General features: G+C 40.9%; 1 protein-coding gene across 2 annotated transcripts in view; it reads left to right on the plus strand.

Annotated features, from left to right (window-relative positions):
• Positions 1–26174, plus strand: part of ATP6AP1 (ATPase H+ transporting accessory protein 1) — a 61886-nt gene extending 35712 nt beyond the window's left edge. For both annotated transcript variants that reach the window (XM_033922771.1, XM_033922761.1), the window contains exons 6-10: positions 7938–8023; positions 8167–8405; positions 18016–18066; positions 23368–23608; positions 24463–26174. In XM_033922771.1, the coding sequence (XP_033778662.1) occupies positions 7938–8023; positions 8167–8405; positions 18016–18066; positions 23368–23608; positions 24463–24672 (827 nt within the window). In that variant the 3' untranslated portion in view covers positions 24673–26174. The remainder of the gene's footprint in view (positions 1–7937; positions 8024–8166; positions 8406–18015; positions 18067–23367; positions 23609–24462) is intronic.
• Positions 26175–27492: the final 1318 nt, after the last annotated feature.

Consider the following 27492-nt stretch of genomic DNA (forward strand, 5'->3'; position numbering starts at 1 on the left):
TCTATTTTTTTTGATAAATTTAACATATGAAATAATAATCTAGAGTTATTAGAGGAATGTCTTTTAGCAACGAAACCCGTCTGATGCATATCTATAATATGTGGGAGAGCTTTGGCTAATCTCAAAGCCAAAATTTTCGCCAAAAGTTTATTATCTACATTTATTAAAGATATAGGCCTGTAGTTCGAAACCAAAGTAGGATCTTTATTTGGCTTAGGCAAAACAATAATTATTGATTCAGCCATAGTACCTTTAATATCACCTTTTATAAGTTGTGTTTGATATAAATTTAGTAAATGTGGGGAAAGGATATTTTGAAATGTTTTATAAAATTCTACTGTATAACCATCACCACCTGGAGCGGATCCAACTCTAAGAGATCTCAATGCTGTTTCTAATTCTTTTAATGATATAGGTTCATCTAAACTCCGTTTTATATGATCAGGAACCTTAGGTCCATTAATTAAATCTAAAAAATTTTTACCATCTTTTTGTCTCTCCAAATAAGGCTCAGAAGAATACAGATCTTTATAAAATTTTAGAAATTGTTTTAAAATTATATCTGTTTGATTTGTTATTATACCATTATCATCTTTTATTCCATTAACATTAGTTTTCCTTTTTTTTGCTTTAAGATAATTTGCCAATATTCTCCCCGCCTTATTAGAATTTCCATAATACACTGCTTGTTTGGAAAACAAATCCTTTCTTATCATTTTTGAAGTTAATTCATTATATTTAACTTTTGCTTTCAAAAGAGCTTGCAATATCTCATTTTCCCATTTGTTTATCAATTTAGCTTCTAATATTTTAATTTCTTTTTCTAATTCTATATATTGCATTTTATTCTGTTTCCTAATAAAAGCTGAATATGATATAATATTACCCCTCATAGTTGCTTTAAATGCATCCCATACATTCTCAATAGATGTATCCTCCACTAAATTGATTTGAAAGAAATCATTAATTTGTGTTTTAAAATTTTCCAAAAATTTATTATCCACAAGCAGTGCATTATCAAATCTCCAAAGAGGTCTACCCTTTTCCAATTTATCCAATTGTAATTCTATCCATATTCCTGCATGATCTGAAATAATAATAGGATCTATGGAAGCTTTAATCACCTGTTGCACTTCATTTGTTGAAACAAAAATATAATCTATTCTTGAAAATGATTTATGAACCTGTGAACAAAATGAAAATTCCTGATCAATAAAATGAAGAATTCGCCATATATCCTTCAAATCACAGGATTGAGCCAGATTATTTAAACCTAAAGATTTTATATTTTTACTTGGTTTTTTATCCAATAATGGATCCATTACAGCATTAAAATCTCCAGCCACCACTAAGTTAGAAGTAGCCAGTGGTAACAACATATTCTGTAATTTTTTAAAAAATTCTGATTGATTCGAATTAGGGGCATATATATTAAACAGCGTCAGGGCATTATTTCCCATATCTATATCAACATGTATCCATCTTCCATGTGGGTCTGAATTTATTACCTTTATCTTGGCCATACATTTTTTATTTATAAGAATTGCTACCCCTGCTTTTTTACCCTCTGCTGGAGCAAAAAAACATTCTTTTACCCACCCACCCGTTAATTTCTGTGATTCTTTTGTATTAAGATGAGTTTCCTGCAGACAGTAAATATCTGCATTTTGCTTTTTTAAAAATGCTAATACCTTTTTTCTTTTGATTACATGATTCAGGCCATTGACATTAATAGAGTATATCTTAAAAGACATTATATATTTTAAAGCTTATCAGTATAATCTTCTTCCCCTCTTCCTTCATATTTAGAATCCAAAAAATGTTTTTTATGACACACATATTTACCCTTGAAGTGTTCAATCCCTTATTTATTTTTTCCTTAATCATTCTAGTAAATATCTTCTTTTTCCCTCCCTTTCCCACCCAATATAATGACTGCTTAAGGATACACATTGGAACTGCAACCCGAACATTCTCCTCCCCTCTAGGCAACAAATATTCAATCAACATCCTCTTCTATCTATCTATATTAACCTTTAATATCTTTAGTCATTTTTTACTTCTAACATTTCATTAATGTATCTTTATCCATTTATCAATTTTTAATTTATATTTCCCTAGTATTATAAATTACATCATAAAATTTTATCTTAAACATATATTTAACATGGTATTAATATTTTTTCTATATCTTATTCTTTCTCTCTTTATATTTTTATTGTCTTTTCTTTAGATCATATTTTTCTTTCTTCAGTATTTCAATATCTCATACTTTTATAATTTTTCACAATATCATCAAAACCATTCTTAATGTTTTATGTTAAAATGTCATAGGTTCCGATTTAGAAAGAAAGGCTTTTAGTTTTTCTGGATCTTCGAAATACAAGGATTTATCTCCAGATGATACTCTCATTTTTGCCGGATAATATAATCCATATTTATATCCTTTTTCTTTTAATTGTGGTCTCATGTCTAATAGTCTCTTTCTTTTATTTGCTGTGTTTTTAGCAAAGTCCGGCAAAAACCAAATTCTGGATCTTTTATAATTTAGATTTTTGTCTTTCTTGGCAGCATTTAATATTTCTAATGCTTGTTGGTATCTAAGCATTTTGAATATTAGTGGTCTTGGCCTGCCTTGATTTTCTACATTTTTAACTGGGATCCTATGCGCTCTTTCTATTTCTAGTGGTTGTTTTAAATCCAGTTGTAATATTTTTGGAATTAAGTTTTCTAGAAAATGTATAGCATTTTTTCCTTCTAAATTTTCTTGTATTCCAAAAAGTTTAATATTTTTCCTTCTTCCTCGATTCTCATAGTCTTCCAGTTGATCTTTCAATTTATTCAGTTCCAGACTGTCATTTTTGCATCTTTTTGCTTCACCTTCTATGACCTCCATTTTAGATTCTAATACAGTTGTTCTTTTATTATTAACTTCCATTTGTCTGTGGATGTTCAATATTTCTTCCTTCATTTCAGACATATTGGTTACAGTTTCCTTAAGCATTTGTTTAATTTGTCTTAGTTCTTCCATAACTTCTGCTTTACTCAAAATGTCAGGTTCTTCAGCAGGAAGTGGGATCTTGCTTGGTGTTATTTGATCCTGCTTCTGCCTTTTTGCAGACATACCGGTTTCATTTTTTCCTTGTCGGGTGCTTGCCATTCTCCTGCACCTTTCTTGATTCTCTTTTTTTCCTTTTTTCCGATTTTACTTCTCCACAGCAATTTTTTTTTTTTTTTTTTTTTTCAACCACTTTGTCCAGTGAAAGAGCTTGTCTTCAGCACAGATATAAATCCGTTGAGGAAGTAATAGATCTTTTTAGATTCCTTTCTCTCAGGACTTTATTTCAGTTTTTGTGAAGGAAGGTAGTTTTAACCCTTTCAGGACCAAGGGACATATTTGTCCCATAACTTTAAAATCCTATAAATTTTGATTGGGATAGTCTACAGTTCTAAATTTGATATGTACGGATTCCATATGATACTGCCTTTATGTAAACAAACTGGTTCCGACATTCATTCATTAGCGTCGTTGCCAGATTGACGAGAAGATTCACTTGCCACACTGTCCATAAGCCAGAAGTGTGATTTTTTTTAAAAAAAATAATGATATTTCACAAAACAAATCAATTTTTTGGCATCTGCAAGCCCTTTTTACCATAAAAATGTCATCAAAACCACAAAAATTGGCCTACGATCCTTATGGTCCTGAAAGGGTTAAACTGTAACCTTTTCCTCCTCAGTATTGTGGAACTGTCAGTAATTTGCCTTCTGTGCTATATCTTTCCAGTTAAAAAAAAAAACCGGTGACTGAAAAACAGATTTTCTTTTTATTTTCTTCCTGTTTCAGTTTCTTACACAGTTGCAGCATTGACAGCACTAGTTTTTAAAACGGCATTGAAACTTTCCTTTTTTCTCCGTTGGCCATTCAATTTTTATTAGCCTACCATCACTACCTCGCCATATCAGCACAGTAAAAAGCCGGTAAATGAAGCAATTACCTTCCCCTCAGCCTTTCTTCAGTGTCGGCGGTTTTCAAATTATTTCTTCTGATATGTTTATAAGTTTCAATATCTCGTCGCTCCAGCACTGAGAAATCTGTAAACTTCTGTCAGTTCAAATTTTCAACAGCCATTACTCACTTCCGTGCCTCATCAACACAGAGAAAAGCCGGCAAAAAACAACCTCACTGTCTCCTTCCTTTCAGGTCTTCCCTCAATATCAACTGTATTATCAGATTTTCTCCGTTGAAAGGTGTTTTTTTTTTCTCTCTGTCAGTTATCTGCCCCGATGCCGCGCCGATCCAGCACTGAGAAAAAAAACCCGGCAATTTTATTTTCGGCTCTCTTCTCTCAGGATCTGTCTCGATTTCGGCGGAGGAGGTCAATATCAGTTACCAGAATTTCAAGTATCAATTAGACTTGTTTCTCCCCGAATTCAGCAGTAAGAGGATAAAATTATTTTTAAATCGTTGCCTATTTGAAGAGGAGCGTTGCGATCACACTTCCATCTTGTGTTCGCGTTAAGCCACGCCCCTGTTATTATTCTTAAGTTTAAAGATTAGTAAATACCTCTTCCCATTTGAATACCCACCCATTTATTATTTTACATTAAACCTTTAACTAAAAAAAGCTTATGAAATCAAATCCAACTCTATAAATTAATAATGTCCAATCAAGACCCACTTTAGTTTTGTATATAATTAATTAACCTATCCTCAGATCATTCCCATATAACCTGATATCAAAATTCTAAGAAGAAAATGTTAAAACACATGTACCTAAGTATGTGCATGAAAAATACCAATAAACTTTTCTCAAGTCTGATCTCTTTTGCATGTATCTAAACTATGGCCCATACAAGTGAAGGTCCATACTCTGCATAAGTGAAAAATCCAAAGTAAAAAACAAAGTTAATGTAGTATAATATCCCTGACTGTGGATTGACGAAATATTTTCAACCGAAGCCACACCAGAACTATTGACTAAAATTAATCCAGGCCTAGTATGTTCCATTTCATATGTAAAATATAGTTACTCAGTATAGTACTGTGGTGATCTTCATTTCGCAGTGCAGAGCGATCCAAGTTTTCAGAGTTCCACCGCACTCTTTCCTCTTTCGTGTTTCAAAAACAAAACTTGTCTGTTCATCAAAGACACTTCTTCTTCCTCAAAACTGAAATAAGGTTGAATTCCTCTGGACACACCTCCGATCTTTCCAGCATTAAGCAAACTCGGAAGTGCAGAGCACCAATCAGCTTCCTCAAAGGTTCAGAGCCAATCCAAGTCTATGCAGAAGAGAAACAATTCTCCCATTTAAAAGTCCAAAGAGCACGGTACATAAGACTATACAATTCATAGCAAGTTATCATTTTTGCTGAAAATCAAATCTAAATAGTAGAGTAAAATAAGAAGTGTGTTCTTCTTGCACCACAAAATTCCTTTTTAGAATCCATCAGCGGCACTTCTGTGACTGTTACAAACTTGTTCGTGCCAGGATTCTAATATTAACAGAAGCTGTATACTGTATATGTAAAAAGTAAATATTCTCAACGTTGTTGCCATATGTCCATCACACCAAACCAATCATCATAAAATGCAAAAGTCACATTCTAAAATGTAACTTCAAATGAATAAAATGCAAACAAAGGTAAAATAAATGCCCCAAATTAAGAAGACATAGGCTGTTCATTCTGATCTAAAAAGTATTGCAACTTTTTCGGATCTACAAAATTCAATGTTTTGTTTGCATAGGTGACCCGCATTATTGCAGGGTACAGTAATACATATTTAGCTCCAAAAAGACCTGAGCTGTGGATGTAAATCAAGTAACTGTTTCGTTTTAAAAGCTGTATCCTTAGCAAAGTCAGGTACTATATGTATCTTCGAGTCCTGACATTTAAGATTTCTGTTTTCTTTTGCTAGTTGACATATTTCTATAACTTGCTGATGTCTAAGCAGCTTGAAAATTAATGTTCCTGGTCCTCTCTGCTTATTTGTCCTTTGCGCCGGGATCCTGTGCGCTCTTTCAAACTCGAAAGGGGAATTTTGTTTTTAGGGGCAATACTTTTGGCAAGAATTTTTCCAGGAAAGATATTGGGTCATTTTTTTCCACCTCTTCCGGGAGCCCAATAATTCTCAAATTATTCCTTTTCTCACGATTAGCAGTATCCTCAAGATCCCTTTTTAAAGCTTCAATTTCTTTTCTATCTATTTTATGTTGCAGTGATTCTGCCTCCAAACCGTCTGTCCTCTTTTCCAAATTATTCAGCTTTATGTCAATGACGTCCATTCTTTTAGTGAGGCAGGCAACTTCATCTATAACCACCTGTATCTTTTTAGCATTGTCCATTACTATTGCTTTGATCTGCCGGAGCTCAGTAATAATATCATTACTGTCAGTTTCTTCCGTTGTTAGTGGAACTTTCAAAGGAGTTGCAGGCTCCGGTTTTGATCTTTTAATACTGCCAGATCCAGTTCCTATTCCAGCCAAATCATTTTTGTTATGCTTGCCCGATGCTATCTTGAATAGAAATTATCACCTTTAAACTTTGAAAATTACATTTTGTAGCTTATAATATTCAAAAAATAGTTTGTCTTCAAGGAGCTCTCACTTCACCCGACCATCCTGTTACGTGTCCAAGCCATACCCATCTGTAATTGGTTTTTGTAAAGATACTAAGGCAACTCTAGGAGTTGTTTTGGGGTTTTTTAAAAAATTCTTTATTTATTTTTAATCTTACATCAAGTGTACAAATAATAAAACATTTGATATTAAATACTCTAGGAGTTTTACCCAGCCAAATAAATTTTGTAAGAATACTATTTAACTTTTTATAGAAGGACCCCTGAAAAAAAACTGGTAGCATTCCCATTTGATAACATACCACAGGCAATATCATCATTTTAATAGTTTGGACTTCCCCCACCGAGAAAGATGTAAAGGATTCCATTGCTCACAACATTTCTGTTATCTTCTGTAATAAAATTTTTTCATTCACTTTCATTGTTTCATCCAGTGTGTTTTTTATCCAAATGCCTAAATATTTTATTCCATCCTCTTTCCATAGACAGGAGAATTTTTCAAATAATCCTTTTGTGCAATGAACATTAATAGGAAGAACATCTGATTTACTTCAATTTATTTTGTATCCTGAAAATTTTCCACATTTCTCTTACATCATGTTTCAGGATTCCTCAAATGAAGCAATATATCATCTGCATAAGCAGAGACCTTATATTCCCGATCTGAATAAGGAATATCCTGTATCTCCTTTGCCTATTGAATAGTTAATAACAAGAGTTCTAATACAATATCAAAAAGCAAAGGAGACAAGGGACATCCCTGTTTAACTCCCCTCCGCAAACTAAAACTTTCAGAGAGATTATTATTAATGTACAATCTAGCAGAAGGGGAACTATACAAAGATTGAATCATTTGTATAAATCCTGAACCTATTCCAAACCAGTCCATTGCTTGATACATGAAGGTCCATTCCACCCTATCAAAAGCTTGTATCTTACTCTAAAACTTGGGAACCTTATATACAATGGAGGCAGCAGACTATGTAATTTTAGAAAGGGGGACGGGATATTACTGTTTTAGTTGTCAATGGTATTACATACTCGTATCATTCCCTTTGTTACATCTGTGGGAGCTCTATGTTTCAGAGTTGGTAAGCTTATCTTGTGCTATGCTGAGGTTTGTTTAGACTTGTGTCCATTAGTGCTGCCTAATTCATGATTCGAAGAGTTCCTGTACAACAGTTTGCTGTATTGAAATGGTGGGGGGGATTCTGTTGGGATGATTGTTGTGTGAATTTTTGGCTTTTTGTACCTGCTTGTCTTTATCAATAAAATCTTTTAAAATTAAAAAAAAGCAAAACAACTATCGCCACCATCTGCCTCACATCTAGGACTTGCTTCCCCCTCGGTCTGTAGATGCTGTCCTCGGTCAGGTGATTAGTGTCCTGAAAGCAGAAGATGTGCCCTACACTGCAATACTCACAGCAACGAGACCATCTCGGGTATGTGAAACTCCCTTAACATAAGAAGCTACTGCAAAAATCAACTAGCTGACCATTCTGTTTTAAGATACAAAATTTGTTCACAAACTGTTTCCATTTTATCCTAATTATATTGAAATGCAATGCAAGTCTATCTTTCTCAGGCATCCAGAGATATCTCCTCTGTGGGAAGTACTGGCCGGCAACTGCTGCAGGTGCCGACTGCAGCCTCAGCTACTTATCCGCCCCTGGCTTATCCTGAGAATAATCCCTGTATCCTCTTCTGGGCCAAGAATATTTCCCTGGCCTATGACAAGGAGCACACAGTGGACCTGACCAATCAGACCTTCCGTAGTTCTATAGTCAGCACTGAGGGGTCCACCTGCAACAATGAGACTGCTGTGTGAGTACTGGACACAGTTTTTCATATAGCTGCAATGGGACCTGAAAACCCATTGCTGTTCATGCTTCACTGGCTTCAGACTGTAATACTGTGTTTAACTAACAGAAAAATTATAACTAGAGGGGGAGTGGTCTGTAAATATGAGGGGAAAATGTTCAGTTTTCTTATGCTCAAAATGGAGAACAAATAGAACGTTCAATAATCTTAGCAATCTTTCATACAGAATGACACAACATAAACACGGTAATATAGTAAATGAAAGCAGATAAAGATATATTTGATTCATCTGGTCTCAATAAGATGGCAGCTCTCTGCAGCTTAGACCCCTGTTTGACGCTTTAAATTGTGCATGCTCTTTCAATATAGAGATCCTCAGTTGTTGTTTTTTTTATTGATAAAGCGGCAATACAAAAAGCAGTCATTAAAGACACAAATGAGCACTAAAATTACAAGTTTAGAGAGGCAAAATCACAAAGTTGCCATTACAAATTACAAGCTCCACTCAAGCAAAATACAAAAAAAGAATCTCACTTTTTTCAAGATTCCCCCCCCCAAAAAAATCCCCCCAAATTGAAGGATACAGTACTACATATATCTAATTACATAAGAACATAATTTCCGTACTGGGACAGACTGGAAGTCCATTGAGTCCAGTATCCTGTTTCCAACAGGATACTGGGCCAACCCAAGTACCTAGCTAGATCTCAAGAAGTAAATTAGTGCATGAATAATTCAGAGGTAAGAGGTCCCCACAGTCTTTCCCACTTTCCTAGGGTCTTCAATCACACAGCTCACCCATAATATATAGGATATAGTGAAGGCTACAGATCCAAGTCTGCATTGAAGGAGGCCTAGGGTTCTTTCAAAACTGTGCTAAAGTCAATCAAACAGCAATAAGGCATTGTTGAATTTAGAAATTCTTTGCAATGGTAAATCCTGGGACCGACCTATTCAATAAGAAAATACTGGGATCCCATGGGACATGATATCCCAAGAGCAACAAAATACATGTCTGAATAGCCTTTCAGAAGGCCCTAGCTTTCAGACATTTCAGCCAAATGTTTGCCATAGTAACCTGTTCTCCACAGCACCACTAACAAAGAGGCGATACCTCAGGGAAGCAATGCTGTAATTGCACAGACATCAGGTACAAGTAATAAAGCACTTTTACAGAGTTTTACTGTAGCTTCAAAACTTTAGTAGTGGAATAAACAGCAAGTTTATCTTATCCCAGTCAGTTTCAGGGTAAGTCATTTTCAACTCTTATTCCTATCTACATCAATGAGCCACAGGAACTGGGCTCTGTCGACATCGATATAAGGAAAACATAAGGCCCTTTGTAGATAAGTAATCTTCACATAAAGTTTGTAAATAGGCTGGATATCCCTCAAGACAAGTCCTGTAACAGTTGCAGGTAGGTGTAGCAATGAGAGTGGGGCAAAAAATACTCCATTAGCAAATGGAGCAACACAGAGGCAAAGATCTGTCACAATCGAATACAAAAACAAGCAGATCAGTCCAAATAAAAAGTCATTTAGTTCAACTAACAAGAAATCTGTTGCATAAGGGGATGGAAGGAGAGATGGAAAACTGCATAGGGGAATGGGTGGAAGGGGAGGAAAGCTGGTGCACATGGGAGAAGAAGATGGGATGGAAAGCTGCTGCACAGGGGGATGAGTAGGAGGGAAGGAAAACTCGTGCTTGGAGTGGGGGGAGAAAGGAAGAATTGTTAGACATGGGGTGGATGAGAGGAAAGGGTGAGAGGGAGAAATCCTACATCTGATGGAGGGAGGCAGGGAGAAATGTGGAGAGATGGTGCATGGGGAGAGAATGAAATGTTCTTGTATAATCCTACTTTATTCCAGGACAGATGGGTATTGTGCATTCTGGCCCGACATGAGCTGTAGGAAACTTCAATTGGTAGAAGCTTTGACTCCTCTCTCTGCTATCATACCTTGGAGCATGCTCCCTGGACCTCAGTTTTGTATTCCTACATGCCAGTCTGTAGGAGCTTCTCTCTTCTGCTCGTGTTTCATTTCTAAATTTGACGTCTGTTAATTTAGATAGTTTCTTGTGGGTTTTGCCCTCGTGCTATGGAAATTCCCTGCAGGGACATCTTGTGGCGGGAGATCACAGACTCTTGGAGAAAGTCTGCTTCTGGGGGGGTTCCCTGCTCCTGCAGTAAACCCCCTAGATAGCCTGCATGTCAAATCGGAGCTCTGGGATCGGGAGCTAGCTCACTCCAAGTTTGTCTGCTAGTGGATGGAGCGCAGGCTGCGCAGTTCCATGGAGGCACAACCGCAATTGGGGTCAGACTGTACCTTCCCCAAGTGCTCTGTAGGTGGCAAGAGGTCATTGGCCGTGGTGGTCAGGCTGGTGGGGCAGTCAGAAGACTCGAAATCCAGTTTTCCAGCTTCCTGAGGCTTTAGATCTCACTACATGCAGTTTCAGCATTGCCTGCCATTTCTCCCATACAGCAACCATGCTTGCCTGGTATAGCAATTTTGGGGGTCCTCAAAAGTGGTTTTGGGGAGGTTGCCCTGCATGCCCTACCCCTACGCCCACCTCTAAAATCGTAAAATTGCCATTTTCCAGGGGTTCCTGTTTTTCCCCCAGTTGTTTTAGGGCAAAAATCGGCACCTGTGGCAGCCATCTTGAATTTTTTTCAAATTATTTAAAAGTATACTTTTTGCACTTAGGAGCTTCGTTTTTGCTCCAAACTTCTCAGATGGCATCCTCAGGACATGATGGCATGGATTCATGCCTCATTTGCGGCGAATGGCTGTCTGATTCACAGCCATGTTCCATGTGTGCTGTGTCCTTTGAGGTAGGCGAGGTTGTCATGGATGCGGTGCCTTCCATCTCAGGGGCAGCCCTTCTTGGGTCATCTTCCTCAATTGCCATAAAAATCGCATCGGGGGACCCTCAGAGCGCTGGCGATGTTGCAGCGAAATTGGGCGTGGTTCCAGCGAAAAGTCTCATAAATCATCCAAGCCAAGCATTCTAAGTCTGAGACGCACAGGGCGGCTCTTGCCACAGGAGATCTTTTCCCCCGGAATTTGTGAATATGCTTTATCAGGCATACTTGGTTAAAAAGTCCATGCCTGTGGTTCCCCCTCCGAAATCTAGTCCACCCGTGGGATCATTCCCCTCCCCCTTCGCTGGACACAAGTCTTTCTCTTTGCTCTCAGATAGGAACACCGGAGCACAAGCGGGTGATGGCCTGCAAGTGTGTTTGCAACTCTTTCCATTCCCCTGCTCTCTCAAAGCAACTGGGCGTCCAATGACGTAGCTAACCTAGCGGAACTCCGTGATCAAAATTCATGTGGGTCCCCGGAATTGGCAGACAATCCTGTGCGCAGGTTCTTCAAGCCTGGTCGTCTTGAGGATCTTATTTCAGAATCTCTGCAGGAATTAAAGCTGCAACTGGATCAGGCGGAATGTTTCTTAATGAGCAATCGGAGACCGCTTACCGCCTCCTTTCCTGATAATCCGGACCTGAGGGGTGATTCTGAAAGATGTTCAGGATAGGTGTGTGGATTTTATTCTGAAATGCCTTTTTGTATCTGCGGCGGCCAGTGTCAAAGCGGCAGTGGCCACATCTTTTGCTGCCTGGGTGTGCCATTCCAAGCTTTGCCACGATCCTGTGGTTCTCCATGATCTTGATTTTCTCATCTCTGGAGTGGATTATCTGGTGGATACATTATACAACATGCTGAAAGTTTTTGCCAAGCTGGACGCTTATTCAGTGTCCGCCCAGAGGATGCTGTGGTTACGGCAGTGTTCCAGAGTCTCAACCTCTAAGGCCTCCGAGTATGTTGCCCAACTCCTGTTTGGCCAAGGTTTGGATGACCTTATGGCAAGTGTTCAGGACCTTAAGCCTAAGGCTTTGCCAGGGAACCGGTCTCACCCTGCCAGGAGTTCAGGGCATCCTAATTTTCATCCCTTTCAGCACCCGCATCAGTACTCCGGTCCTCCAGCCTCGGGTCAGAGGTACCCATCCTCCTCCAGGCAGCGTTTTCAGGGGATCTGGTCTTCCATAGTCCTCAAATAGAAGGCTGATGGCTCCCCTGAATAAACAGTTCTGACTCCTTTCTGGCAGAGTAGGAGACTAATCTGGGACCGCTGGGTTCTAGAGGTCCTCCGCGACAGACTCAAATTGGAATTTTTCCGACCTGTGTTGGATTTTCTGGATTTTCCTGCAGGGTGTCCCAAAAAGGCGCTCAGGGTGCAGGCCATAGTCTGCAGACTGCTGGATATTGCAGCCATCAAGCCTTTAGTGAAAGGAGGAAGATAAAAAATGGAATTGCTAGGCTGAAAGATGCTGGGAACAAATATGTGGAGAGTGATGAGGAGAAAGCAAATGTGCTAAACAAATACTTCTGTTCTGTGTTCACAGAAGAAAATCCTGGAGAAGGACCGAGATTGTCTGGCAAAGTTACACGAGAAAATGGAGTAGATTCTGCGCCGTTCACGGAGGAGGGTGTTTATGAGCAACTTGAAAAACTGAAGGTGGACAAAGCGATGGGACCAGACGGGATCCATCCCAGGATACTAAGGGAGCTCAGAGAGGTTCTGGCGAGTCCTATTAAAGACTTGTTCAACAAATCTCTGGAGACGGGAGTGATTCCTGGGGATTGGAGGAGAGCGGATGTGGTCCCTATTCATAAAAGTGGTCACAGGGATGAAGCAGGAAACTACAGGACGGTGAGCCTCACTTCAGTTGTTGGAAAAATAATGGAAGTGTTGCTGAAAGAAAGGATAGTGTATTTCCTTGAATCTAATGGGTTACAGGATCCGAGGCAACATGGCTTTACAAAAGGTAAATCGTGCCAAACGAACCTGATTGAATTTTTTGATTGGGTGACCAGAGAGCTGGATCGAGGACATATGCTAGATGTAATTTACTTGGATTTCAGCAAAGCCTTTGATACAGTTCCTCATAAGAGGCTGTTGAACAAACTTGAAGGGCTGAAGTTAGGACCCAAAGTGGTGAACTGGGTCAGAAACTGGCTGTCGGACAGACGCCAGAGGGTGGTGGTTAATGGAAGTCGCTCGAAGGAAGGAAAGGTGACTAGTGGAGTCCCTCAGGGTTCGGTGCTGGGGCCAATCCTGTTCAATATGTATGTAAGTGACATTGCTGAAGGGTTAGAAGGAAAAGTGTGCCTTTTTGCAGATGATACCAAGATTTGTAACAGAGTAGACACCGAAGAGGGAGTGGAAAATATGAAAAAGGATCTGCAAAAGTTAGAGGAATGGTCTAATGCCTGGCAACTAAAATTCAATGCAAAGAAATGCAGAGTAATGCATTTGGGGATTAATAATAGGAAGGAACCGTATATGCTGGGAGGAGAGAAGCTGATATGCACGGACGGGGAGAGGGACCTTGGGGTGATAGTGTCCGAAGATCTAAAGGCGAAAAAACAGTGTGACAAGGCAGTGGCTGCTGCCAGAAGGATTCTGGGCTGTATAAAGAGAGGCGTAGTCAGTAGAAGGAAGAAGGTGTTGATGCCCCTGTACAGGTCATTGGTGAGGCCCCACTTGGAGTATTGTGTTCAGTTTTGGAGACCGTATCTGGCGAAAGACGTAAGAAGACTTGAGGCGGTCCAGAGGAGGGCGACAAAAATGATAGGAGGCTTGCGCCAGAAGACGTATGAGGAGAGACTGGAAGCCCTGAATATGTATACCCTAGAGGAAAGGAGAGACAGGGGAGATATGATTCAGACGTTCAAATACTTAAAGGGTATTAACGTAGAACAAAATCTTTTCCAGAGAAAGGAAAATGGTAAAACCAGAGGACATAATTTGAGGTTGAGGGGTGGTAGATTCAGGGGCAATGTTAGGAAATTCTACTTTACGGAGAGGGTGGTGGATGCCTGGAATGCGCTCCCGAGAGAGGTGGTGGAAAGTAAAACTGTGACTGAGTTCAAAGAAGCGTGGAATGAACACAGAAGATTTAGAATCAGAAAATAATATTAAAGATTGAACTAGGCCAGTTACTGGGCAGACTTGTACGGTCTGTGTCTGTGCATGGCCGTTTGGAGGAGGATGGGCAGGGGAGGACTTCAATGGCTGGGAGGGTGTAGATGGGCTGGAGTAAGTCTTAACAGAGATTTCGGCAGTTGGAACCCAAGCACAGTACCGGGTAAAGCTTTGGATTCTCGCCCAGAAATAGCTAAGAAGAAAAAAAAATAAATAATAATAATTTAAATTGAATCAGGTTGGGCAGACTGGATGGACCATTCGGGTCTTTATCTGCCGTCATCTACTATGTTACTATGTTACCATGTTACCAGATGACGACTTGGCTCGGGGAGATACTCAATATACTTCGGCATCCTTCCAAAGAAAGGCTCCGAAGATTGGAGACCAATTCTAGATCTCAAGGTGGTCAATGCAGCACTGAAGGTGCCCCATTTCCGCACGGAAACTGTGCAGTCAGTAATTACATCGGTGGCAGCGGGGAAGTTTCTGGCTTCCCTGGATCTAAAGGAGGTATATCTTCATATCCCCGTTTTTCTGGGACACAGGAAGTTCCTTTGGTTCAATATCTTGGAACCACACTTTCAATTTGTGGCTCTCCCATTCAGCCTGATGACGGCGCCCAGGACCTTCACCAAGATTATGGTGGTGATAGCGGCTCACCTCCACTTTCAGGGTTTCCTGGTCCATCCCTATCTGGATGATTGGCTGATCAGAGCTCCCTCTCTGTCAGAGGGGATCCAGGCAGTGCAGCAGGTAGTTCATTTGTTGCAGTGTCTGGGCTGGGTGATCAACCTGAGAAAGAGCCACTTGGAGCCTACCCAGGATTTTGAATACCTGGGGGTCCGGTTCCACATGACTCAGAACAATATGTTTCTTCCAGTGGCTCGACGAGAGGATTCAACATACCATCAGAGTCCTGTTAGCCATTCCGACTCCGATGACCTGGCAATATCTCCAGGTTCTGGGGCTCATGGTGGCTTCGATCGATGTGGTGCCGGGGCCAGGGCCCGACTTTGTCCCCCTGCGGGAGGCATTGTTGTCCCGTTGGAACCCGCAACAGGATCCCTTATTTGCACTGCTACCCTGGACAACGGCGGCACGCAGAAGCATGCAGTGGTGGCTGAGTCCTCTGACTGTCCAGGGACCTGCCGCTTCGGGTTTCAGACTGGGTGACTCCACAGACGTGAGTCTCTGCAGCTGGGGAGCAGTCTATATGTCGCCCCAGTGCAGGGCTATTGTTTGTCCTCGGAGCCCAAGTGGTCAATCAGTCGCTTGGAGCTGAGGGTGATCCGTCTAGCGTTATTGCATTTCCAGGGGTGTCTCCCTCAGGGACCTGTCTGAGTGTTCTCAGACAATGCCATGGCAGTGAATTGGATCAACCAGCAAGGGGGCACGAGGAGCCCTCCTCCTGAGCATGGAGGCTTGGTTGCTCTTTTACTGGGTGGAAAGGCACCTGGTTGCACTGTTCGCGGCTCACTTGGCAGGAGTGGACAATATCCAGGTGGACTTTTTCAGTCAGATGCTGGATCCAGAGAGTGGTCTCTCTTTCTCTTCGAGGATTACAGCTGTTGGCGAGAAACTGGCAGCATAGGCCTGGACACTCTGGTGCAGTCCTGGTCATGAGAGATCTGTACGTCTTCCTCCCCCCCCCCTCCCACCATGGCCCATGATAGGATACTTGTTGTGTCGCATCGCAGAGCACAGGGGACCAGTGATCTTGGTGGTCCCGATTTGCCAAGGAGGCTGTGGTATGCCAATCTGGTGCAGGTCGGGGACTTCGGCTGCCCTGTCACCCTTGTCGTCTTACTTAGGTGGTAGGGGGGGCAATCACTCTGTAGGATCCAGACCATTTTGGTTTTATGGCATGGCTCTTGAGCATGCGGCCTGATGGCCCGAGGCTATTTGACCGCAGTGATTGCCACATTACTGCACAGCAAGTGGAAGTCCACAGTGGCGGCCTATGCGAAAGGTTGGAAATATTACCAGGCTTGGTGCTCCGGTTGTCAGGTGGATCCCTCGGTGGCTCAGGTCCTAGACTTTCTGCAGGATGGCCTGAAAAAGGGCCTTGCCATTGCTTCACTCAGGGTTCAGATCGCAGGTCTTTCCTGTTTTGGGACCTGTTGTGCTCAGAGTTTCCTTAGCAGCTCATCCGGACGTTGTCCGTATTTTGAGGGGAGTGGTTTGGATGAATCCTCCGTTGTGCCTCTCTTGTCCAATGTGGAATCTGAATCTGGTTCTCCGCGCTCTGGCATGTCTGCGCTATGAACCTCTAGAACAGGCTTCCTTGATGGATCTTTCCATTAAGACGATATTCTTGGTTGCAGTCACATCTGCACAAAGAATTTCAGAGTTTCAAGCTCTCTTGCCAGGATCTTTCCTGTGTATCGTAGATTCTGCATTTATTTTGTGGACAGTTCCTTCTGAAGGTGGTTTCCGTCTTCCATGTGAATCAGGAAATCTGTCTTCCAGCATTCATCCCCCCTCAGGTTCCAAGGCCCAGGACCAGGTTTTGTGGTCCTTGGACGTTAACTGACTTTTGCTGCGGTATTTAGAAATAACCAATAAGTTTCGCTTCTCGGACCATCTGTTGTCCTTGCGGATCCAGCTCAAAAGGGCAGGCCTACCTCTAAGGCTACCATTTCAAGATGGATCAATGCAGCCATCTCTGCAGGAAAAAAGCTCCCCCTCCTTGGGTTACGGGCTCATTCTAACAGAGGTGTGTCCTCTTGGGCAGAGACTTCGGCAGTTTCGCCTGAAGAGATTTGCAGGGCTGCTACCTGGTCTTCCCTACACACTACACCTGAAATATTTTTTAATCAATTAACTACTACTAGTATGCCCTAAAATCTATAAGTGGTAGTGAGTTAACACCTTTGTTTAGCTCCAACCTTAGATGATCAGTAGCTGTGTGCAGTGTCATTCTTGTACTGTGATGTTTTATGATCCTAACTAGTATCCAGAATATTTATGTATAAATTCTGTTTTTGTAGAGCTACTGGCTTCGGCTTCTCTCAGAAAAATTAAGATTGGACAGTGGCTCTTAAGACTGGGCTTTTTAAATAGTGATCTAACTGTCATTTTCTTAAAGTTGATTATTAATGCTTCACTTCAAGAGAATTAAGCAATCGAGTACAGTGGATCCAGAATACCATCTTTCATAGCATTAGTGTTGAAGGGCAATGATATGACCTTGAAATAATGACATGTATAACCTTGAAAATGACCTTTTTTTTTTTTTTTTTTAACACCTTAACTTACACTTATCTCCATTATTCAGGGCACTATATCTTCCCCACACACACTTTGCTTATTGAGTTCCTTATTCCTCCTGTGGCAGGGTCTCTCAAATCCAGTCCTTCCATATGAAATGCCCACTACTCTTGAAGCTTCTCAAAAGCTGATAGGCTATATTACAGATGAGGATTGGCGATGGGGACACTGGTGGGGATGATTGTAATAGTGTAATTCATTTATTTTACTTTGATTTGACTGTAATGTGCTGTGTTTTTTATAGACTAGAGTTGTACTTGAGGAAAAATGTAGAATGTAAATTCAAAGGGGCAGCAACCCACAGGCTTCTCGTTAACAGGTATACTAAGTTCTACTTTGTCTTTTCTGTCCTTAGGCTCGCACTGACTTACAAAAATATCTTCCGTGGCTTGCCTGTCACCCTGACGTGAGTACTTCCCACTTAATCCTTCCTCCAGGGCTGTCTTTTATATATGGACCCATAGGCGTCGGGGGGGTGGGGGGCACAGGGGCTGTGGCCTCCCTAAAAATTGGCGATGGTTCAGTTCCCCCACCTTACCTCCTGGTGGCTGTAATTTTAAATTTTCTTTGACTCCTTCCCTCATCCCTGAGTCGTCGTTGTTTTAAATGTTCTGGCAGCTGCGGCATAGCGTCCACATGATGAACCTTCTGCCGCCGGCCTGCCCCGATATTTAGCAGCTGCCTGTCTAGGCGGGAACAGGAAGTCTCTGCTGAATTGAGACTTCCAGTGCAGGCTGAAGGCAGAAGGCTCATCTTGTGGAGCCTGCATTGCGGCTGCTGGAACATTTAAAATAACAAGTGACCCAGGGGGAGGTCCAGAGCTGAAGAGATCATGCTGCAGGGTCCGCTGGGAGAAAGGAAGGAAAGAACATAAGCTGCATGCCATGGGCTGGGGGTAGGGAGTTGGGAATACAGGGAGGATAGATGCTGCTCAGGCTGGGGAGGGGGTTGGGAAGGACAGATGGTGCCCTGGCTGGGGAGGGGGTTGGAAAGGGAGAGAAAGAGAGATGCTGCCAGTGGGGAAGGGATGAGAAAAAGAAAATTGTTGTACATAGGTACATGGAGTGAGAGGGAAAGAGATGATATACATGGGGAAAGGAAGAAAGAGGGAGAATTGTTGGACATGATAATGGTGGAGAGGAAGGAAAGAGAAATATTAGACTGGGAAGGAGGACAGATGAATCGAAAGGAGAGATGTCAGATTCTGGAGAAGGGTGATGAGAGTTGTTAGACCACTGGAAGGGGGAAAGAGATGCCAGACCAGAGCGAGGAAGGAGAGAAGAAAGAGATACTAGACTGCAGCAAGGGAAGGAGAGGGATGTTGGACCGTGGGAAAAGGGAGGGAAGGAGAGAGAGATGCCAGATCATGGGAGAGGAGAAAGATGCCAGACCATATGAGGGGATAAGTGGAAAACAGATTTTAGACCACTGGAGAGAGAGGGAGGAGATGGTGCATAGCAATGGGTGTGGCAGGGAAGAGAAGAAATGCTTAAGGGATAAATGGGAATAGGGGAAAAGAAAGAGAGATGGTACACATGGATAGATGGGAAGGTAAGACATGGAAAAGTAGATTTTGAGAAGCAAGCAGAAAAAGTTGAATGTTATGTTAAAAGTTAATGCCAAAGATGAATGTAGGTTTGATCCAAACAGACCGGGGATTTTAAATTACAATCCACTCGAGAGGGCAATACTTTCAAAATGGAACAAAACAAAAGACTTTCTTCATTTTGTCAATTGTGCTCAACATATTAGAAGCATTATCTGTCACAATACATAGAATCTGTTCCTTTTTAATTTCATAATCTTCTAGAACATCCTCCACTTACTTCTGAAGATAGTCACTGGTGTGATGTGCCTGGGTGTCCTTTATTCCCAAGGTTCGCGTTATTATTTTATTATTTTCATCAACAAATCTAACATTGATAGCAAAATAATTGACACTGACGTGCATGCATCCATTTTTATGAAGACAAAATGTCCCTTCAGACCTTTTCGTAGTTATTCCTTTTTCTTTACATTTTAGCCATTTCTCCATTTAGGCCTAAAAAGGCTGGCTGTGAAAAGGATAGTGGGTAAACTATTACTATTTCAATAATGTGCTTTTTGAAATTTTCTGGTGTCATTGTTATGGTAACTGTCAGATATAAAGAATCTTCTTAGTGTGTGGTTGGTCTCCAGTAGATTGATATCTTTCTCATTCACAACTTCTAACACTGTCTTTTCAAATTTGATGCTCTTGTAGGTGCATTTTTGTTAGACCCACTGAAACTGCTAATTTTTGCATCACATTGTTTTTAACCATCATCTTCAAGAATACATTGGCACACGTAATGTTTACCATCACTTGATAATATAAAGTGCTCATAAACAGCAGACTTTATCGTGTTTGTTGACAGACTTTTTGCCGTTGTGAATGGAGTGCTGCTGTCACTAAAATATAAATTTTATACCAACTAGCATATTCTTTGATTTAAATACAAACATACACATTGTCGTACAATGATTGTACAACCCTCCTAAGTATAAGCAAGGAAATGCTTATATAGAAGAATCATAGTAATCAAAAATGAATTTAATTTACAAAATAACGAAAAAGATAAGGGGGAAATTTAATTTAATGCAATGTTAGGCTTAATGATGAGCAAAAGCAAAGTTCATGTAATATAATGGCATTTCTAATTGAGTTATTAAAAACAAGTAGGTCAAAAAGAGTTTCATTTTCTAAAGCATAAATATGAAATTGAATAAAGTAATAAAAGGGTAAAATGAGTTTTAAACAATCAAGCAACAGAGCATGCTGATCCCACATGGGACTTCACATAGTCCTGCACTATTGCAAACATACATACAAACAACACGGCACTAAACACACAAATAAACTATAGCCCTGCACTAAACTTAGACATAATTTGTTCTATACAGAAAAACATGCATGTTTCTGGATAAAACTGTTGGGCTATGTTTTATCCAGAAACATGCATGTTTTATCCAGAGCCCTACATTTTACTGAGAAACATACACACAATATGCACTATACACAAAATTAGAGGAACACACACTCTCTCTCACACACTCTCTCTCTCTCACTCTCACTCACACTTACTTACTTAGAATATATATTTCAAACCAAGGTATTTAATCAAACATTTGCAGAGATATGCCAACAAATATGTGGCTCCTAATGCCAGAGTTTCAGATCTCATTTCAAGGAATAATTTTCTTCGCTCCTGCATTTTGTCGAGTGACATCAGGATACATCCAAATCCTTTTCCCATAGAACAATTGTTGAGATTGACAGAAATAGGTTCTAAATATAGCATTAATATTTTGCTCAAAAACTAGTGATACCAATAATGTGGCTCTTTCTGTTGATTCTGACAAACAAGTTTCAAGAAGGTCAGATATATTAAGATTTTTTTTTTTTCTTTCATCCAAATTCATTGCCCCCACCTATAGATTAGGACCTATTTCCTTTTTCATTGGTAAATAGTAAATTTTATTGATATTAAATTTTCTGGAGGAAACTTCAAGACTTCAATGAAATATTTTTTAAACAGATCTAGAGGGGTCATAAGCAAAGATTTTGGAAAGTTCAATATACGCATATTTAATCTGAAGTTATAATTTTCAAGTTGTTTTATTTTTCTAGTCAGTAGATTTTTATCCTTCACAATCCCAGAAATCAGGTTTTGAAGCTGTTCCACATTAGCTTTCATTTGTTTCATTTCAGAAGCAAAATCCTCTTGTATACCGTCTAGCTTTTTACCAAGAGCATCTATAGTACTTACAAGTCATGAAATATCATTGAAGACTTGCTGACTGTTCCATTTAGCATCTGGAGAACCTGCCAGATGTTCTCCAGAATCACCGCCGGTGTTCCGGACTGCTGTGGTGTAGCTTCAACAGCGGCTCCCAACATTCTCTGCTTTGAAGTTCCTGTGGCATCTGCCCCTCGAAATGGGGTTTCTCCCACGAGAGTAGTTTCACAGGGATCCCCCCCCCCCCCGGCTCTGCCGTGAAAGGAGCAGGACATAGCGGTGGTACAGCTAGTGGAGGTGAAAGATGTTTCCAAGTCCAGTTCCTCAGCTTCTCCTGCTGAGGAAACAGCAGACAGCACTCCAGCAGCATCATCATGGGACCCAGAGGCCATAGTGAATTCCTGACTGGAGTGTTGCATTGGGGAAGAAGTCCTTGCCTCAGAGGGTTCAGCTCGGACATTTCCTTTGCGCTTCGTGTGAGGCATTTTGGAAAAAAGGTAGTTATTTGCAACTCTCTCTGTTGTCAGTCGGGAACGCTATCACACAACCACTGCCATCTTGGAAATCCCCTTTCCAAGTTCTTTTAGCAGACAGAGGAAGTTGAGCAGGCACTGCTGCCTTTATCTTTGTTTGCTGATCTTCTGCTGAAGACAGGGCAGTGGGAGGCTCCAGGGCCAGGGGGGCCACTTAACTAACTTCCTAGTATTAGGTGGTGTGCAAAATGATGTTAAAAGTCAGCCCTGGATGGGAGCATATATGGAGAGTGCAGACAGTACACCTGAACACACATCAGGCCATAGCACTCACCTACACCTATATCATTACACTTGTTTACATTCAAATAAACTTGTTAAACACATTACAAAATGTTTTCATTTTATTTCAGATATAATGTATATAATCCAGATTACAATAATGTGAATGTCAGGTTGTATAATAGCTCAGCTGAATTTCACACTAGTAGAAATACCACTATTCATCAGAGAAGTACTTAATTATGACTATTGTTTGTGAAATGGGACATTTGAACTTTTTGTTATTATAATTTAAATTTATCAGGAGTCTGAGTCTGTATTTTTATCGTCTCCGACTCCTCGATTCCAACTCCACAGTCCTGGTTATAACGCATGTAGAGTCTGGCATCTTAGGGTTTCGTTTGTGTATATTAGTACTTTTAGTTTGTGGCCCTGTGCTAGCATATGTGTTATCTGTGTTCTGCATGTGTGACCAAGGCCAGGTGTTCTGGTAGGAATGAATGTTGAGAAGCATACAGTGTGCTTTGTGTAGTTTAATTTTGTGGTTAACCATTATATGGTATTACTAAAATTATATTGTGTGTATATTTGAAAAATGAATGGAAAAAAAATGGTATTACAATTAATACTATCATTTTATATGGGGGTGGGGTCAGGGGCAGAGCTTGGTTGGAGTTTGGGCAGAGCTTTTGGGCCTCCCAAACAAAAAAGCATTCCGCTGCCTACGTATGGAAAATGATATAGTCCCAGCTACAGTTACAAATGGAGTCACACACAGCTTCCGCTGACTGTATGTACTGAGCACACCAGACCAATGTGAAGCTCTAACTACCCTTAAAACAGGAATGAAAACCTAGCAAGCCAAAAAGGACGGAACTAAAACAATACTGGGGCAGACTATTTGGATTTAGCTCACTTTTTTTTTTTTTTTTTTTCATTTGTAGTTCAGAACAAATTACATTCAGGTATATAGTACATATTTCCTTGTAAGAATTTGCTGTATATGAGTTAATGGTGTGTGAAATGATGTACCAAAGATCACGCAGAGCAGATGGGGTAAGGGAAAGATGACTGGCCCTTGAGTTAGATCTGTAGTGACAATCGGCATAGAAGCTGGGCAGAATGGATGGGCCAAGAGAATTATCTGCCATTAACTGTTAAGAGGTTGTGACTTGATTTGGCTTCTTTTGCCAGGTTCCGAATGTTTAATCGCCACTACCCAATATCTGGCCGGTCCTGGTTCATACTGAATCGCCTGGAGGTAGCTTTCAACAGCTCGACTGCCTTCTTCAATGCTTCCCAGGTTACTGCTCCTAGCAGCTACTCCTTTCATTGTGGCTTATTAAGCAACTTCCCAGGGCATGGCTCCATTCTGGTGCCTAACGACGCAGATTCCTTTACCCAGCTCTGGTTGGTCTTCTTTGAGGGGTTCCAGGTACCTGAGTTTTATGTATTAGCACTTTAGATATAGTAATGATAGCAATGGCTTTGTATAGTCATATTGAAAGTAACTTTTTTGTTAAGGTGTGGCTTTCTGTTTGTGCCTATATTATGTGTAGTAATCTTATTAGCTATTGTAAGATTGTGGGCAGATCTGTGGAGTCAGTACCCCATATATGTCAATGACTCTAAAAACTTTTTTAACTTTTCTCCTCCCTCCTCCATGTACCTTTTGAATTCCCTGGCAGTCTTGCAGTGGGCTGGGACATGAGAGATCCCTCCCGCCTCCTGTCCTGGCTGCCTGTGACAATTTTTACTTCCCCCCTTCCTTCCCTGCATACCTTTCAATTCCCTGGTGGGTCCAGTGGTTAACCAAGTAGGAGTGGTCTTCCCACAATCCTGCTTGGCACAGAGCCACTAGCTGAATGACTGCCATGAGTTCTTGCAACTCTCATAAGGGGTAGGGGTGGGTGGGTGCTGACTAATATAAGCCAAGACTCCCATTTTTGGGCCCAAAAATCTTGGCTTATATTTGAGTATATACAGTACTTTAGATCAGGACATAGATATGTCTGTGTGTGTTTTTAATTTGAAGCTGGAGTCGGTACATTTTTACTGACACCAGTTCTACCCAAAATTGCTTCTGACTCCACAGCCCTGATTGTGGGGGATGGAGGCTTAGAAAGGGTACATTGGTTTGTGGCCACCTGTTAGGCACAGTCTAGTGCTTACATAGCTTATGTCTAAGCTGCAACATATGAGTAGAATAATTACCCAATGGTAAAAATAGACCAAGACCCTCAAATGTGCTATGTTCTTATGTGTTCTTTCTCTTGTCTCTTTCCCTAGATTCAGGGCTTTAATGTGACCAGTGGCAACTTCTCATATGCCAGCGACTGTTCCGGCTTTTTCTCTGCAGGTATATGGATGGGCCTGGTCACCACCTTCCTCCTGGTTTTCATCCTGACCTATGGCCTGCATATGGTGATGAGCCTCAAGACTATGGACCGATTTGATGACCCCAAGGGGCCATCCATCTCTGTGCCCCTAACTGAATAAATCTGTTGGGGGGGGGATAAGGGAGTGGGATGGAAGGAGAACAATCCCAAAACAAAAAAAAGGACAACAGTAGTCCTAGAGTTTCAACAAGCAGTCCTTAAAGGTTGCTTCAGCTCCTGCTGCTGTATCTAAGACATGACCTCTAGATACAGTGGGTGGATCTTCATGGCATTCATTTAATACACACTTGCACTTGGAAATGGGGCTCTAATGCTCCATACACTCTTTGCAGCCTTTGCTAGGTCCTCCTGAGAAGAGTTTGAGAGGAATATAGACCCTGGCTTCTGGAACTTTGCATGGCAATTTTGAGCTTGAGCCTGGGCAGTCTTGGTTAATATTCAGTGTGGCTTGTGAACCTTCAGTGTGACCCAGAGCTAACTGAGCTTTTGCAACCATCTGTATTTGCTGTTCTACTTGTGAAGCACTGGTGATCTGTAGTCCTCACCTGTGTTGGGATTCACTCTATGGAATTTCCTTCTTGGGTAATAGGTCCCTTCAACCTATTTGGATACTCACTGAGCTTGGGAAGAAGTTCTCACCTGCTCAATCCTACCCCCTTCTAGTGACCTAGCCCCATCGGTGGTGATGGTATAACTCATGGCTCAGCCTAACTCCAACTCTGTAGAGAATTATTTATTGGGCTAAAGATTCTGGCTCTAATCCAGTCCCCTTTTGCATTCTGCGATCCTAAGGGGGAAGAGGGATGGAGCATTGAAAGATTTAACTGCACCTCCATACATACATGCTTCCTGTCTTGTGTCTTGCTGTTTTTAAATTGTACTGCTGGTTAGTAAACCAAGCCTATGAGATGGATAAACTCGAGGAGCAGGGAGTGTCTCATTCTAATAACTTGGTCTCAGCTGCTGGCACCACAGTGAAAAATGTACATATTATGAAACATTTTGTATATATTGGGATGCTGAGAGGTGAATCCTGTTTTGATGTTCATGATACAGGCAGATTTATTTATTGGTGTCTACTTCAAGACTGTTTACCTCATCACAGTTCTTGTATGTATGAATGTGCGTGTGTGTTACGGAAATGCTGTGGGGGACTTGTCTGGTTCAGAAGTAATAGGGGACCCCTTTCTGGCAATCTGCTCAGTGTGACAGATTGAGGAGGATCTGTGTCAGTGTGGGTATTCCTTACATTTCCCTCATGACTGTCTTCTCTGCTCTTAAATTCTGAGCATATTCATCTTACAATAAATTCCAACTTGTAGTAAAATGGTATTTGCCTTTTATCTTTAACTTTCTGCAACTCACTTTTTGGGCCCTTGGATTGCACAAAATTGTAATTTGCTGTGAAAATGTCTTTATAAAAATGCATGTGTGCATTCTAGGAAAGTTTTTAAAAAATATTTTTAATGAAATTCCATCTTAAATTACTGCTGTGCCAGACATAATATAATTTAAAAATCATTTCACTGTATCCTCTTCCGAACCATGACTTTAATGTTTGGTTTCTTGATTCTGTAATTTAAATAAAAGTAAACTAGCGACCAGCTCTTGCTTTTTTCCCTCCAGTGGAGAGGGTATTTGTCTTACATTTTCCAAAAATCTTGGTGTCCTTGACCAAGAACCCTGACTTCTGTGTGGTGGGGGATAAGAACATAAGAATTTGCTGCTGCTGGGTCAGACCAGTGGTCCATCGTGCCCAGCAGTCTGCTCCTGCAGTGGCCCTCAGGTCAAAGACCAGTGCCCCGAGACCAGCCCTACCTGCTTACGTTCTGGTTCAACAGAAACCCGTCCAACTTTGTCTTATAACCCTGGAGGATGTTTTCCCCTATAACAGCCTCCGGAAGAGCGTTGTTCGTTTGTTTTTTGGGTTTTTTTCAAATTCTTTATTTTGTCATCTTACAACAAGTACACAATATTACATCATTTAAAACTTTTACATATCACTTGAATTTCTTTCTGTTATCATAAATACATAAATTTATTCTCTCCCCACCTACCCTTCCTTCAAATATTTCAATCAAAAATATCATATAAATATTGTATTCTTATCTATTGATTAACCTTTAAATAGAACTTTATACTGTCCCCCATACCCCCTATATATAAATATACTGTCAGTGGAAAATGATGTCTAATCATTACAATAATTTGCCAATGGCCCCCAGATCTTTTTAAAATTATTATAATTCCCTTTCTGCAAAGCAATTATTCTTTCCATTTTGTAAATGTGGCACAACGAATTCCACCATTCGCTTTTTTTCTTTCATTTTGCAGTCCTGGGGGCAACAGTTCCATACTTTCGTTTTTGGGTTACTACTACTACTTATTGCGCTGAAAGGCATACACAGTGCTGTACATTTTGACATTTATAGACTATCCCTGCTCAGAAGAGCTTACAATCTAACTTGGACAGACACATGACATATAGGGATGCAGAACCAAAGTGAAAGGAGTTAGGAGTTGAAAGCACTCTCAAAGAGGTGGGCTTTTAACTGGGCCTTGAACACTGCCAGAGACTGAGCCTGCCATAGGGATTCAGGCAGCTTAGTGCTGCCTGTCCCCGCTTAGGTGCAAAGTAGTAGCAGAGGAAAACCTCCAGGCTGCCAAAAACAGCATGTCCACTTCACCCACATACACTGCCGGCAGACCAAAGAGTGCAAGAGTAGCTGCCTTATATCAGATCCTGTGGAGAGGATGAACGCAGTGGAGGGATTATTAGAGAAATGCTGGACTGCAGAGATAGGAAAAACAAAAAAGATGGCAGACCTCTAAATGACCACCAAACTTGCCCAACTGTGCGCAACACTGCTTTTACCTATTGAAACCAAATGGGGTCTCCACACCTGGGAGAAAATCCATC

This window comes from Geotrypetes seraphini, chromosome 1 (assembly GCF_902459505.1).
Source record: "Geotrypetes seraphini chromosome 1, aGeoSer1.1, whole genome shotgun sequence".
Taxonomy (NCBI): Eukaryota; Metazoa; Chordata; class Amphibia; order Gymnophiona; family Dermophiidae; genus Geotrypetes; species Geotrypetes seraphini.